Source organism: Sorex araneus, chromosome X (genome assembly GCF_027595985.1).
Source record: "Sorex araneus isolate mSorAra2 chromosome X, mSorAra2.pri, whole genome shotgun sequence".
Taxonomy (NCBI): Eukaryota; Metazoa; Chordata; class Mammalia; order Eulipotyphla; family Soricidae; genus Sorex; species Sorex araneus.
Window position 1 is genome coordinate 203,610,582 of NC_073313.1, and position 15,679 is coordinate 203,626,260.

The 15,679-nt window shown below is 41.3% G+C and overlaps 1 protein-coding gene across 3 annotated transcripts in view; it reads left to right on the forward strand.

Moving 5' to 3' along the window:
* Nucleotides 1–3,540: 3,540 nt before the first annotated feature.
* The window catches only part of BBS5 (Bardet-Biedl syndrome 5), a 34,240-nt gene continuing 22,101 nt past the window's right edge, over nucleotides 3,541–15,679 (forward strand). The window contains exons 1-6 of one of the 3 annotated variants that reach the window (XM_055122123.1): nucleotides 3,550–3,675; nucleotides 5,948–6,041; nucleotides 6,154–6,236; nucleotides 9,672–9,737; nucleotides 10,918–10,967; nucleotides 11,132–11,259. In XM_055122123.1, coding sequence (XP_054978098.1) covers nucleotides 6,158–6,236; nucleotides 9,672–9,737; nucleotides 10,918–10,967; nucleotides 11,132–11,259 — 323 coding nt within the window. In that variant the 5' untranslated portion in view covers nucleotides 3,550–3,675; nucleotides 5,948–6,041; nucleotides 6,154–6,157. Of the gene's footprint in view, nucleotides 3,676–5,927; nucleotides 6,042–6,153; nucleotides 6,237–9,671; nucleotides 9,738–10,917; nucleotides 10,968–11,131; nucleotides 11,260–15,679 lie in introns of all 3 variants that reach the window. The other 2 variants (XM_055122124.1, XM_004601135.2) reach the window with 2 other exon arrangements.

Consider the following 15,679-nt stretch of genomic DNA (forward strand, 5'->3'; position numbering starts at 1 on the left):
TGAAAGTAGACTATAGACTGATCATGATGGCCATTCAATACTTGCATTGCAGACCACAACACCCTAAAGGAAAGAGAGAGAGAGTAAAAGGGAATGCACCTGCCACAGAGATGGTGGGGGCTGGGGCACGAGCAGGGTGGAAGCTGGGAAGGATACTGGGAACATCGGTGGTGGAGAACGGGCACTGGTGGAGGGATGGGTACTCAATTGTAGTATGCACGACCGAAAGTTTGTAAGTCTGTAACTGTACCTCATGGTGATTCATAAAAATATTTTACATTTTTAAATTTTTTTAAAAGAGAGATTAATTAAAAAAATGTGCATGTCAACATATTCAGAAATAACATAGGGGCTGGAGCGATAGCACAACGGGTAGGGCGTTTGCCTTGCATGAGGCCGACCTGAGTTCGATTCCCAGCATCCCATATGGTCCCCTGAGCACTGCCAGGATAATTCCTGAGTGCATGAGCCAGAAGTAACCCCTGTGCATTGCCGGGTGTGACCCAAAAAGAAAAAAAAAAAAGAAATAACATAGAATAGGTCTGGGAAGAAAAAAGTCGAATGTCTTTGTTGAACTTTAGTCTTTTTTTATTTTTCTGGTTTGGGGGCTGTACCCAGATATGCTCAGGGCTTACTCCTGGTTCTGCACTTAGGCATCACTCTTAATGGTGCTCAGGGGACCATCTGTGGTGCCAGGGATCAAAACCAGGTGGGCCACATGCAAGGTTAGTATTTTACTGACGTAGTGTTTCTTCAACCTCCAAAATGGATTTTCTAAGCTCTACTCATTATGTTACAATCAATACACAATGGAAATTCTAAGAAATAGACAATAACTTTTTTATTCATTCAATAACCTCTTTAATGTTTAAAATTTAACCTGGTGATTAATGTACTGTAAATAGTTCCAGCATCATCAGACTGTTTTTGTGTTTGGGATTTGTATGAAAGAACAATAACAATTAAACTGATTCCATTTATAATGTTTATGTTTAATACTGTAAAGCGTTGCAATTTTACCAGCCTATTGAGCATTGAAGCTCAATTTCAATACACAAATCATATTTTAAGACAAATTAATAACCTCCTAAATGTGTCACTATGTATTATTAATGGCATGCTATTAAAATAATTTAGGACACCCCAGAACATCTACTTTAGAGGTATGAGATGAAAATTTATATTTTATAATACAAATAGTACAATGTATACAATGTGGATATAGGACTGGAGAGATAGTACAGGGGTTAAGGCACTTGTCTTGCATTTCATTAACTCAGGCATGAATTTCCACCATCTTATATGGTCCCCTGAGTACTGAGTACCACCAGAGACCACTTCTGCACCAGAGCCAGAAATAGTTCCTGAGTGCAGCTGTATGTGGCCCAAATCCCCCCCCGACATGTATAAATATTAAATAAATACTATTTTTATAAATAGTTTTATAAATTTATAATAAATGCAATTATAAATTTCCACTATTGTAAATATTGGTTTTGCAGTATATATTGATAGCCTAATAGTTTCTTTCAAGAGAAGAGTATATAACATAAGCACACAAGTAAATTTGAGGAAATAGTTCAAAGTAGGGAGTTTATGCTTGTATTCATGAGGCCCTTCCTTCAGTCCAAAGTTCTACCACCATTCCTAAGTATTGCAGGGAATGGCTCCCAGCCCTGAGGAGCTCCTCCTCAAAAAAGAAAAGCACAAGCATGTACTGGAAACATGAGGTTTGATCATTCAGACTGTCTGGCCATGGGTAAACAGTGTGAAGTAGTGTTCTAAATAATATAGATAAGAATTCTAGATAATATAGCTTTATATTATCTAGATTATATATTTATTTAGCACTGTATAGCACTGTCGTCCCGTTTTCATCAATTTGCTCGAGTGGGCACCAGTAACGTCTCCATTGTGAGACTTTACTATTTTTGGCATATTGAATACACCACAGGAGCTTGCCAGGCTTTGCTGTGCAGGTGGGATACTCTCGGTAGCTTGCTGGGCTCTCTAAGAGGGACAGAGGAATCCAACCCGGGTCAGCCAAGTGCAAGGCAAATGCCCTACCCGCTGTGCTATCACTCCAGTCCATATAGTTATTTATATAAATCACTGTACCACTGTCATCCCATTGATCATCTATTTGCTCAAGCTGGCGCCAGTAATATCTCCATTCATCCTAGTCCTGAGATTTTAGCAGCCTCTCTTTACTCATCCTTCCCGGAAGTACCGCATTGGAGGCTCTTTCAGGGTAAGGGTAATGAGACCCATCATTGTTACTGTATTTGGCATATCAAATACGCCACGAAGAGCTTGCCAGGGCTCTGCCCTGCGAGATCTATATATTTATTTATATAAGTAAATTATATAATATAGGTTTGTTATCTAGATTATATATCTGTTGATTTATATAAATAATTATATTTATATTATCTTAATAACTATAAAGATATCAAGAGATTCAACCTTATAAAGGTTAAGAAATGCTGAAGTAAGGTGAATGGAATTACATTAGTTTACTTTGAACAGCAATTGATTTCTAAATTGATCTGATTGGAGGGATATTAACATTAGGAAAAGAAGAGGTCTATTCCTTCCCTTTACTTACAGCATCAAGACACGGGCACTGCATCTATTACAGAAATAGGTATTTTGGTAGGAAGACAGTAGAAGTACATAGCCTTTCCTCTCTGCTCTAATGGTCCCATTTCCCCCAAAAGCTGGAATTGATCTACCTTGCATAATTAATTCACTGCCAACATTTTACACTGGACAGAAACAATACTTAGACTCAAGAAGTATTTATGGAGGTGAGGCGATAACTGGCAGGTCTGGAGGACACAGTCCGCCGGTGGAAGCCTCAGTTCCATCCATGGCACCGCATGGTTCTTTAGGCAACACCCTTGAGTAGCTCCCAAACATCTTAAGGTGCGGCCCAAATACCAAACATCAGAAAGACACAGGAAAAAGTGATTATTCAGTACCTAACTGTGATCTAGGCACTGCTAAAAGCTAACCGGACTGGTGAAGTCCTGACCTTGGGGTGCGTAGAGTAGAACCGCAGGGGGGAAATCAGGGAGCATCTCGGCTGATATAAGAGCTGAGACTTAAATGACAAAGGGGCAGAGCTCCAGATAGAATGGGGTTTGAGGCGGTGGGGTCCGCGGGGGTGGGGGGGGGGCAAGAGTGGGGGCGGACGGTGCGCGGGACTCAGAGCCTCTGAGTGAAGTGCAGGAAGTCCAAGAGCGTGGCAGGAGTCCAGGAGATAGACATGAAGAAATCATGTCCAGGGGCCCAGGCAGGGACTGATTTAGTGTTTTTGCGTAAAGAAATATGAGGAAAATGGATGCCTGAAGGACTTGTTTGGGGAAAGGTCGCCCAGATGTCAAACACATGGCCCTGGGTCACCTCGACTTCTTCGACTCTCCAGATACCACGGCACGTGTCACATCCGCTAAATGATGCAATAGTGCCAAAGAAAGTGCGCGCGCGCGCTCTCAAGGAAGTTTGAGTCTCTTCGCTCGCCGTAGACGTCGTACCCGTTGCCATGGAGCCGGCACGACGCCGCCCAACCTTTTAGCTCCGCATAGAGCTCGGGCCTCGGCCATCAGTCACCATGTCGGTGCTGGACGCGCTTTGGGAGGATCGCGACGTCCGTTTCGACGTGTCCTCGCAGTGAGTCTCTGAGATTGCCTAGCAGCCCCGGGGCCCGCAGAGGGCGCGGCGGGGCGATGCCGGCCCGCGGGAGGGGGCAGCGCCGCGGCAGCTCGCGGCCCTGGTAGCGTGGGGCCTGAGCGGCCAGGCTAGGCTGGTGAGCGCGGACACTGAGGAGTCCCCTGGGCTTCGCGAGCCCCGGGTCACCCTGGGCTGTTGGTCCTGTGAAAGGAACTGAGGGTAGAGACTCCACGGCCACCAGGTCCACCTAAGGGGGAACCGGAGTGACGCGCGCATGGGCCCGTGGAACCATCCCTTGGCCTTTGTGGGCATCCTCTGCCAAGTGAGGGAAGGAAGATGGGAGGGAGCCTTCTCCGAAATTCCTAACCCGGCAACCTCGTTCGGAGTTCGGTCCCGTCTGTGGTTCATATAAATCACCAGCTGGCAGAAAGAGCCCTCATTTGGAGCCCGTCGTTTTGGACAATGACCTGCTTTTAGGAAAGCGACAAGGACCAGGGATGTAGCTCAGTGGTAGAGTGCGCGCTTTGCTTGTGAGTGAGACCCTGGGTTGAATTCCCGACACTGAAGAGCCAGGAGTATTGTTCTTTGCCGCCCACCGCCTGGAAGGTGGTTCAGGGGGTGAGTGCAGCAAGCGCTACGAGCTGGCGGGGTTCTAGATTTCGTACCCCTCCACCCTCACCACTACCACCCAACTCCAGCACTACCACCCAGCACCACCTAGGGCAACCTGGCTTGGAGTAGCCGCTCCACAAACCATGTTGGGCAGTTACATGTTAGAAAATAGTAAAACTAAGGTTCCTGACTTCATGGTATGGAGCTTCTTAGTCAGTTCTTAAGGTTCCTTATGTTGAGAGTGTGTTTAGATGGCCCAGGAAATACTGATTTAAGTTTTTAGATTGAGTTGTGCTAGATTCCTAATCCTAACTTGGTTTTCAGATATTTTAAGAATTAGTAGCAGGTACCTTTCTATAGGTAAATAGTAAAAGAGGAGCAAGATAGTTTTAAAATGATCCAATTCAAAGTTGTAAACTGTTAAATTTTTTTATGCTCTACAATGTATTGTCTTAAAATTATGATTTAGGGGCTGTAGAGATAGTACAGCAGGCAAGGCATTGCCTTGCATGCAGTCTGTCTGGTTCGATCCCCAGCGTCTGCTCCCCTGTCAGGAGTAATTCATGAGTGCAGAGCCAAGAGTAACCCCTGTGCATCACCAGGTGTGACCAAAAAGCTAAAAATAAAATAAAACTATGATTTACTTTATTTCCTTCATGTGATTATTTTCTAAGTCTTGATTCTGCACAGGTGCTTTATCCTGTCCCCTTCATAGCTGTCGGACCTTGTTTCTTCTAGTCAAAAACCTGGGGGAACTTGTTTATTGTACTCAAAAACCAGGGTTTTCATAATGCCCAAAAGTAGAGAGAGAGTGTAGGGGAAATTGTCTGCCATGGAGGCAGGGGGAGGGTTGGGAAGGGGGGATATACTGGGGACATTGGTGGTGGAAAATATGCACTGGTGGAGGGATGTGAAACTCAAACATGAAAGCTTCACAACTGTATCTCACGGTGATTCAATTTAAAAAATAAAATAAAATAGGACTTTTCTCAAGTGTCCACAGGATAAGGGGTCTACTTCTCCATTTGGTATTCAAGTGGCTCCATAATCTGATTCCTTCTTACCTATCCACTGTATTTCTCAAATGCCTCTCAATAGAGGCCACCTTTCCCAGCTAACTTAGTCTTTCTACTATCATCACTGTCTATCACTGTCATCCCGTTGCTCATCAATTTGTTTGAGCGGGCGCCAGTAATGTCTCTCATTGAGAGACTTATTGTTACTGTTTTTGGCATATCCAATAGGCACGGTAGCTTGCCAGGCTCTGGCGCGTAGGCTCGATACTCTTGGTAGCTTGCCGGTCTCTCCGAGAGGGGCGGAGGAATCGAACTCGGGTTAGCCACGTGCAAGTTGAAAGCCCAACCGCTGTGCTATCGCTCCAGCCCTATCAGAGTTGGGGAGATGGTTGGCCCACACCTGCTTGTGCTCATGGGCCACTCCTGACTCTGTACTCTGAAATCTCTTCCTGATGTTGCTCAGGGGATTATATATGATGTCGGAAATCACCCCTGGTTAGGCCACATGCAATGTAAGTCCCTTATCCTCTACACTGTATCTCCAGCCGCTTCCCATATTTTCTTTTTCTCTTTTCCTGATCTTTTTTCTTTTCTTTTTTTTTTCCTTTTTTTCCTGATCTTTAGCCAGTTTCTCTCTTTTCCAGCACCTGTGACCTCTTTCTGGTTCTGTTTTATTCTCTGTATTCCCAATCACTCCAGATCTCCTCTCTGTGTTCTTGAAGACATCAAGAGCAGTTGGTATTGTATCTTTTATACAATTGCCTGCTTTAAAATACATATGTCATTTCTAAATTGATTCTAAGTAGGTGTAGTTGTAGCAGTAAAATTAAAGCAGCTGTGTTTATTTCAGACAAATGAAAACAAGACCTGGAGAAGTCCTTATTGATTGTTTAGATTCAATTGAAGACACTAAGGGAAATAATGGAGATAGAGGTGAGTTTACTTTCTAATGTATTTTATATTTCTGATCTCATTTATAAATGTCATTTATAAATGGAACACTTTCTAGTGTCAGCCAAGCCCAGGTGAGAGAGAGGAACAGAGATCTCGGAGCAAACAAAAAGTCTTAAATTTGTGTCTTTGATGACTGAAGTATCTCAAGGATAGATAATGTGTTTTAATTTATTGAATCACATGAGTACAAAGTTACAGAGTTATTCAAAGTTTTAGGCATACAGTGTTCCAGCACCAATCCCTTCACCAGTGTCCCCTTCCCTTCACCGGTATCCTCTCTTTCCCTTCTCTCCCCCAGTATGCATCTTTGGTAGGCACTTTTTCCTTTTCTTGGTAACTTTCAAGCTGCTGAAAGGCAAGGAGATGGCTAGGAGCAAGGTTGATTCCATTTCCTACCTTCTTATTAACCAGCATCTCTGTACATGCCTGCAAAGAGCCTCAACACAGGTTTCTTTTTTCCTTTCAGAAACCATAGTTTGCAGTATTGTTACTGAGAGGGTATCATGCATATCTCTTTTACCTCCTTTCAGCTCCCAGAGTGACCATTTCCTTCAGATGACTGCTTCTTGACAAAATCTAAATTAAATTAACTTGACAAAACCAGAAGAAAGTTTGGTGGTCCTTAGATTAAAGAACTGTAATGTCCTTTCGTCAAGTATAAATAGACTGTGGTATAAGACTTTTTGTTTTTTGAATTTTCAAATATTGAGTAAATAATGCTTTACTAATACTTTGGAGTAGGAAGAGCAAAACACTTCTCTGTCCAGAATGCAGAATGCATTCCTCAATGCAGAGCCAAGAGTAACCCCCGAGTACCACCAGGCGTGGCTCCCCCACCTAACCCATACCCCACAGACCCCCTGCCAAAAAAAAAATAGAAAAAGAAAAGATACCTTTGTTGAGGCTCTTTGCAGGCATGTACAGAGATGCTGATTAATAAGAAGGTAGGAAATGGGATGAACCTTACTTCTAGCCATCTCCTTGCCTTTAGCAGCTTGAAAATTACCAAGTTAAGGGGTGGAACAATAGCACAGAGGATAGGGCGTTTGCCTTGCATGCTGCTGACTCGGGTTCTCAGCATCCCATATGGTCCCCCGAGCATTGCCAGGAGTGATTCCTGAGTGCATGAGCCAGGAATAACCCCTGTGCATCACCAGGTGTGACCCAAAAATAAAGTTACCAAGTTAAGGCAGTGCCAAGTCCAGGAGGAGATCCTCCTGTTTAAACTATAAATATCCCAAAAGATTAGCTCATTTAATCCACTTCAACTGTAAGTATCCTGACTTGAAATGATCAGATTAGCTGATAGGAGGTAGGAGGAAAGAGAAAGAAAGTTATGTTTTGGTGCCTGGGAGGACAGGGGGAAAAAGTTCATGCATTAGTACTTGGTTTGGAGCAAGAGGATAGGTTTTTTGGGTTTTTTGGTTTGTTTTTTGTTTGTTTGTTTGTTTGTTTTGTTTTTTGCTTGTTGGGTCGCACCCAGTAATGCACAGGGGTTACTCCTGGTTCTGCACTCAGGAATTACTCCTGGGGACCATATGGGATGCTGGGAATCAAACCCAGGTCGGCTATTGGCAAGGCAAATGCCCTACCCGCTGTGCTATTGCTCTAGCCCCCAAGAGGGTAGGTTTCTGTAGCAGAAAAGAGAAGCACAAGAATGCCGTTATATTTTAGAGATGTAGTAAAGGCAGTAAAGCAGGTATATAGAGTTGGTCAGTGGGGTTTTTCGTTGGGGGGGGTGTTATTATTGGTTTTTTTGGTTTTTGTTGTTGTTGTTTGGTTGCTTTGGTTTTATGGGAGGGGGCATGGCCACACCTACAAGTGTTCAGAAACTATTCTAGGCTGATGCTCTAGGTTTACTCCTGGCAGTGCCCAAGGGACCATGTGGTGCCCAGGATTAAACCCAGTTCTCTTGCATACAGAGCATGCACTCAACTCATTAAACTACCTCTTTGACTCAAAGTCAGTGGTTTTATAGGTTTAAATTCTTCCCACTTTATAATTTTTCTTAGAAACTTATAATAGAAAATAATAAAAGAATCAGTGGGCCAGAGATGTAGCACCACAGATAGGACACTTGCCTTGCACACAGCTGACCCAGGTTCAGTTCCTGTCACCATATGTGGTTCCTTAGCCTTCTACCAGTGATTCCTGAGTACAAAGCCAGAAGTAACCCCTGAGCACAGCCAGGTGTGGCCCCAAAAACTAAACAAAAATTTTTTGAATTTTTTATTAATGAATCACCATGAGGTATGGTTACAAACTTATGAACTTTCATGTTTGCATTTCAGTCATACAGTGATCGTTTACCCATCCCTCCACCAGTGCCCCTTCTACTCCAACAATGTTCCCAGTATCCCTCCCACCATCCCTACCCCATCCCCACCACCCCACCCTGCCTCTGTGGCAGGGCATTCCCTTTTGTTCTCTCTCTTTTTGGGTGTTATAGTTTGCAATAGAGGTATTGAGTGGCCTTCACGTTCAGTCTATGGTCTGCTTTCAGATCACATCTTCCAACCTGAATGTGTCCTCCCAACATCTTCTACTTGGTGTTCTCTTCTCTATCTGAGCTGCCTTTTCCCCCAGCATGTAAGGCCAGTTTCCAGGCTGTGGAGCAGACCTCCTGGTCCTTATCTCTACTACTCTTGGGTGTTAGTCTCCTACTCTGTTACTTTATATTCCACAGATGAGTGCGATCTTTCTATGTCTGTCTCTCTCTTTCTGACTCATTTCACTTAACATGATACTTTCCACGTTTATCCACTTACCCAATGAAAAAAAATTTTTAAAGGAAAAGAATAATTGGGGGCCTGAGCAGTAGTACAGTGAATAGGGCGCTTTTTTCGCACATGGCCAACCTGGGTTTAACCCCCAGTATCCTTTATGGTTCCCCAAGTACCACCAAGAATGATTCCTGAGTGCAGAGTCAGGAGTCATCCTTGAGCATTGCAGGGTGTGGCTTCTCAAAAACCCCACAAAACAAACAAACAAAAAAAGAACAACTGGGTGTCCTGAACCCAGTAGTCCAGTTGTTAGTATAGTGTTACCAAGGTGAAATGGCATAAGGAAAATATAAATGTGTATCTATAGTAACAAGTCATGAAAACAACTTTGTAAAGAAAATATTAAGGGGAGAGAGATCAAAGTATTTTCCTTGCATGCGTTCACCTTGAGTTTGATCCCTAGCTCTGTCTGGTCCCTTGAGCATCATAAGAAGCATCACTTACTTCAAGTACAGAGCCAGGAGTAGCTCTCACTACCATTGGGTGTGGCTCAAATGATCCCCCCACAAAATAAATAATTAAATTATAAAAATTCTAATAATAGCAGTTTCATATCCACTTCATTCAGTACTACAAAAATGGGTCCTTGAGTTTACCTCTTTTGATTTCCTCTGTTTTTGCTTTGTTTTAGGTAGACTCTTAGTAACAAATTTAAGAATTATCTGGCACTCTTTGTCTCTACCCAGAGTCAATCTTTGTAAGTATTTTGTCAGGTAACAAACACATAATAAAGGACTCCTTGTTATGTGAATTTGCATAGTGGATTTTGATTTCAAAAATGCTATACAAGGAATATGTGGAAAACTGACAGTGATTAAACTTCAGAAACCCTTTACCAACCCGAGACTGACTATGTATGAATGCAAAAGAAGTATTTTTCAGTCTTTCTATTGTACCTTTCAGAAAACTAAGACATTAGTACTTTTATATTGATTTTTGGTTTTTGTTTATCTTTGGCAACTTTTTTTATACAGTTGTGGCTCCCTTTTGATTGTTTTACTTCCCCTTCTGTGGCCCCCTGTCCTACCAGTTGGTCCCTTAGTTTCCTGCTGTCACCCTCTATTTACATGATTCATCAGTAGCCCCTTCGAGTATCCTGGAGTTACACTTGAGTCAAATAATCCCTAGTTGAGAAGCACTGATCAATACTCCTATGCGGGCTTTCGTTGTTTGTTCAACTTTGTGTCACTTATTTCAATATTTTAATTTTTGGGCTAAACCTGGTGGTGCTCTGCACTCAGGAATTATTCCTGAGGGAATTATTCCTCAGGGAACCCTGTGGAATGCCGGGGATCAGCTGCATGTAAGGCAAGAGCTGTTCCCTCTGTCCTATCATTCCAGCCCTTGTCTCATGTATTTTTATTTATTTTTTTTTATTTATTTATTTTTTTTTTGCTTTTTGGGTCACACCCAGCGATGCTCAGGGATTACTCCTGGCTTTACACTCAGGAATTACTCCCAGCGGTGCTCAGGGGACCATATGGGATGCTGGGAATCGAACCCAGGTCGGCCGCGTGCAAGGCAAACGCCCTACCCGCTGTGCTATTGCTCCAGCCCCTCATGTATTTTTAAAGATTATTTTATTTACAGACTTTTCTTCTTGATATAGCTGTGTTAAACTTTTAGTTAATAATAATACCATGGAGGTTTTAGAAAAGTAAACTTCCTTTGTTTGATATTCTGTATATTTTTTGTTTGCTTACAGACAGAATTGGCTCTCCAGTTTTAGTGATTTAACTTAAATTTGTAATTACTCATAAAAATTTGTAAGTTTTGTTTTTATATGTTTAAGATCTCAACTTTATAAAGTTCTGTATAGATTTTACCCCTCCATTTATTGTATCATAGTCTTTAAAATCTTTGCTTTTTAATTTTAGCTATCGGTTATAACTGCGTATTGAGTATTACAACAAGGACTGCCAACTCTGTAAGTTTAAAAAATCTTACTGAAATATATATGTGATGAAACAACCATTTGAGGTTGATATTTGTTCTCAACGTGAATGAGGAATTTGCTTTGACCTTTTAAATGATTTTTCTCTGAGCTTTTAAAGAATAAATCCAAACTTTTAAATAAATTTGCCCTTACAGAAATTACGAGGCCAGACGGAAGCTCTTTACATACTAACAAAATGTAACAGTACTCGTTTTGAGTTTATATTTACAAATTTAGTTCCTGGAAGTCCTAGACTTTTTACTTCAGTGATCGCAGTGCATAGGTAAGGTAATACTTTATGTATTGTTAAATATTTTTAAAGTAATGCTATCATATATGAAGGTTTAGGGGATAAAGTTTAAAAGTATGATTCTGGGCCTGAGCAATAGTGCAGCGGGTAGGGCATTTGACTTGCATGCGGCGAACTCGAGTTCAATCCCCAGCATTCTATATGGTACACCTGAGCACTGCCAGGAGTAATCCCTGAGTGTAGAGCCAGGAGTAACCTCTAAACATCACTATGTGTGACCCAAAAAGCAAAAGAAATAAAAATAAAGTATGATGCTGGGTTCCTCTAATCTCTATTACAAATATTCCAAAGATATTCAGAACATACAATTATTTAAAAATACTTTGAAGGATAAAGTTTATAAAACATAAGTCTACTGAAAATTCATAAATAATTCTGCTGAATATTCTTAAGCCAGCTGCCAAAACAGTAATAGTAAAAGAGAAATTCATTCATTTTTAGATAACCAATGTGGATCATTTTGTTAATCAAAGGATATTTTTTCCAATTGTACAAGGCGGATTTGGATATTTCCTTATAGAATTTTGTGATTGTTTTGTGTTTGGCTGGATGGTTCCTGAGGTCTTCTCTTTTTACATTGTTATCAACTTTTTTGTTTTGTTTAATATTGGAGTCACACCCAGCAGTGTCTGGACTTACTCCCTGAGCAATGCCATGGGTGACCCTCCCCAAAATTATATATATACACATACATATATATACTTGCATACATGTATAACATGTATACACATTTAAAAATTTATACATATATAAATTTTAAGTTATTAAAAATATTGGTAAGAAATTTTGGGGTGATAAAGGGATACTGGGAACATTAGTGGTAGAGAATGGGCACTGGTGGAGGGATAAGTACTTGATCATTGTATGACTGAAGCATAAGCACAAAAGTATGTAAGTCTAACTGTACCTCAGGGTGATACATTAAAAAATAAATAAATAAAAGAAACAAAACTGAGAAGAAAAAAAGAAATTTTTGGATTATTTAAAAATAGTACATAAAATTTTTTGTGAATATAAAAATAAAACTAAGAATAAAATAAAACTGCTTTTTTCTTTTTTATCTTAAACCAAAATATTTTCCAAAGTAGTGTTTTAAATATAGAAAATGAACCTATGCAACTGCTCAAATGGAAACATGTATTTATGTTACTTGGAAATGGGAAGAGGTTTTTGTTTGTTTTGAGTTCACACCTGACGATGCTCAGGGGTGATTCGTCCTGGCGGTGCTCCATGGCATGCTGGAGATCAAATCTGGGTCAGCTGCACACAAAGAAAGCACCTTACACGCTATACTATCACTCTAGCCTGATCTTTTTAATTTATTTGAGTGAGATCATCTGCTATCTGGCCTTCTCCTTCTGACTTAACATAAAAATCTTCAATTCCATTCATGTTGCAGCGAAAGGAAAGACTTCATCTTATAACTACGTAGTAGCATTCTGTTGTGCATGTTTAACACAATTTCTTTATCCTTGAAACAGTTCAAGGATAGATAAGTGTTCTTTGGGTAGATAGTTAGGAGTGAAATTGTTGGCTCTTATGGTAGTTATGTGTTTAACTTTTTGAGAAATCTCCATATTATTTTTCACAGAGGCCATACTAATTTGCAGTCTCACCAACACTGAATGAGGTTCCTTTTTCTCCAAATCCCTGAATGTATTTGTTTCTGAACTTTTTGATATAGGCTATTCTCACTGGTGTATAGTGATATCTCTTTGCCATTTTGATTTGTATTTCCTGGAAGTCAGTGATAATGAACATTTTTTTATGTGCACATTGTTCATCTATATGTATTGTCCTTGGAGAAATGTCTGTCAGTTCTTCTTCCCCCAACCCCTTTTGTTGTTTTATTTTGGGGGGCCATACCTGTTAGTGGTTAGAATCTGTTCCTGCTCTGTACTAAGGGGTCACCACTGGTGGTGCTTAGGGATCAGCTTTAGCATAGGAACTGAACTGGGGATGGCCACACGCATGGCAAATGCCTTAATCCCATACTATTTCTCTCTATCCTCTTCCCTGTTTTTAAACTTTTTTTTTTTTTTTTTTTGCTTTTTAAGTCACACCTGGCAATGCACAGGGGTTACTCCCGGCTCTGCACTCAGAAATTACTCCTGGCGGTGCTCAGGGGACCATATGGGATGCTGGGGATTGAACCCGGGTCGGCCGCGTGCAAGGCAAACGCCCTACCCACTGTGTTATCACTCCAGCCCCATGTTTTTAAGCTTTTTAAACTGGGTTTTGTGAATATTTTTTATATCCTGGATATTAACCCTTTATAAGATGTAGGTACATGAATATTTTCTCCCATTAATAGAATTTTTTTCTTGATTTAGTATAAATTTCTTTTGCAATCAAAAAGCTTTTTAGTGTTTGTTATTTTCAGTAGGGAAGCATGGAAGAAAAAAGCTACAGGAATTTTTTTATATGTAGACACAATATGTACAACACTCCTAGTGTCCCTTTTGTAATTGTTCTAATTTTCTATCATAAATATAGATATGAGGATAATGTTTTCAGATTGCACTGAGGAAAAAAAATGGACTTCAGGGGCTGGAGCGATAGCACAGCGGGTAGGGCGTTTGCCTTGCACGCGGCCGACCCGGGTTCGAATCCCAGCATCCCATATGGTCCCCTGAGCACGGCCAGGGGTGATTCCTGAGTGTAGAGCCAGGAGTAACCCCTGTGCATCGCCAGGTGTGACCCAAAAAGCAAAAAAAAAAAAAATGGACTTCAAAAGAATAATGATGCCTTTGACCAAAACAGAAATGAAGAGTATTTTGAGCAATTAATTTTGGTTTGGGTTTTGGGCCACACTCAGTGATGCTCAGGGGTTACTCCTGGCTCTGCATTAGGAATTACTCCTGTTGGTGCTCAGGGACCATATAGGATGCCTGGGATCACACCTAGGTTAGCCACATGCAAGACAATTGCCCTACCCTCTGTGTTCTCTCTAGCCCCCTAAGCAATTAATTTTTATATCTAATATAGGCAAGCATTATTTCCCATCTTAGAGATAAATGTTTCTTAGCTCTGTGTGATATGACCTTGTCTTAAGAATCAAACATCTGGGCTGGAGAGATAGTACAGATAGTACAAATCAGTTTAGCCAACCCTAGTTCAATCCCCAATACTATGTATGGCCCTTCAAATAACACCAGGGGTCACTCCTGAGAACAGAACCAAAACCAGTAATAGCCACTGAGCACTGATGGGTGTGACCACAAACTCACCCACCCCCCACAAAGTAAAAGGTAATTAGACATGTGGGCTAGGGTGTGGCTTTGTGGTAGAGAACTTGCCTTGCATGAATAAGGCATTGGATTTGATGGCTGCACTGCTTAGTCTCCTGAGCACCTAGCTGTTGTCACCCCAGAACAAACCTAGCTGTACCTCCCAAACAAACAGATTCAGACGGGGGCCAGAAAATACAGCAAGTAGAGCACTTGCCTTGCATGTATGTGATCCCCAGCATAGTACATGTTCCCCTGATCCCTCCAGAAGTTATTCCTGATCTCTGAGCCAGGAGTAAGCCACATGTGGCCTGAGCCTCCACACATACCCCGCCCCCACCCCCACCAAAGAAAGACATGGACATCTGAAAAAGATGAGAAGATAAAATGTGGGGCCAGAACAATAGTGCAACAGGTAGGACATTTGCCTTGATCTGGGTTCAATCTCCAGCATCTCATATGGTGCTCAAGCACCACCAGGAGTAATTCCTGAGCACAGAGCCAGGAGTAAATGAGCACCACTGACTGTGTTTCCCTCCCCCTCCAAAAAAAACCCATAAAATGTTTAAATACTAAACTAAATGACAAAAAAAATGTAACTGCTGTTGTTTACACACACGTGTACACATAAAATGGTATATTACTTAGCTCTTAATAAAAGATGAAGCTTGCTATATGTAACAGTGAATAGAGCTAGAGGCTATTATGCTAAGTGAACTAAATCAGAATAAAACTTATGGTAAAAAAACAACATTGTACGATTTTACTTATGTAGAATATAAAGAAAGAACAAACAAAATTAAAACAAACTTTTAAATTGAAAGAAAACAGATTGAGGGTTATCAGTAAGGAAAGGGGTGTGTGGTGAATGAAAATGGGTCTAGGGAATGAATTATATGGGAAAATAGTAGACTTAGGATGCAGGTATATGGCACAGTGGTAGAACACCTACCTGCCCAGTAGGCATGAGGCCATGATTCTAATCCCAGTTTTACCCCACATCACTGATGTGAGCCTGGCATCAATGCCACCAAGATCCCTGACACCACAACAGGTGTGTCATTGCTAGCTCTCTGTGACCAACCGTGAGCAAGCAGTGCAGGCAAGGGGGGGAAATAATTTTTAAAGAAAAGGACTTTTAGAGACTGGAGCAATAGCACAGC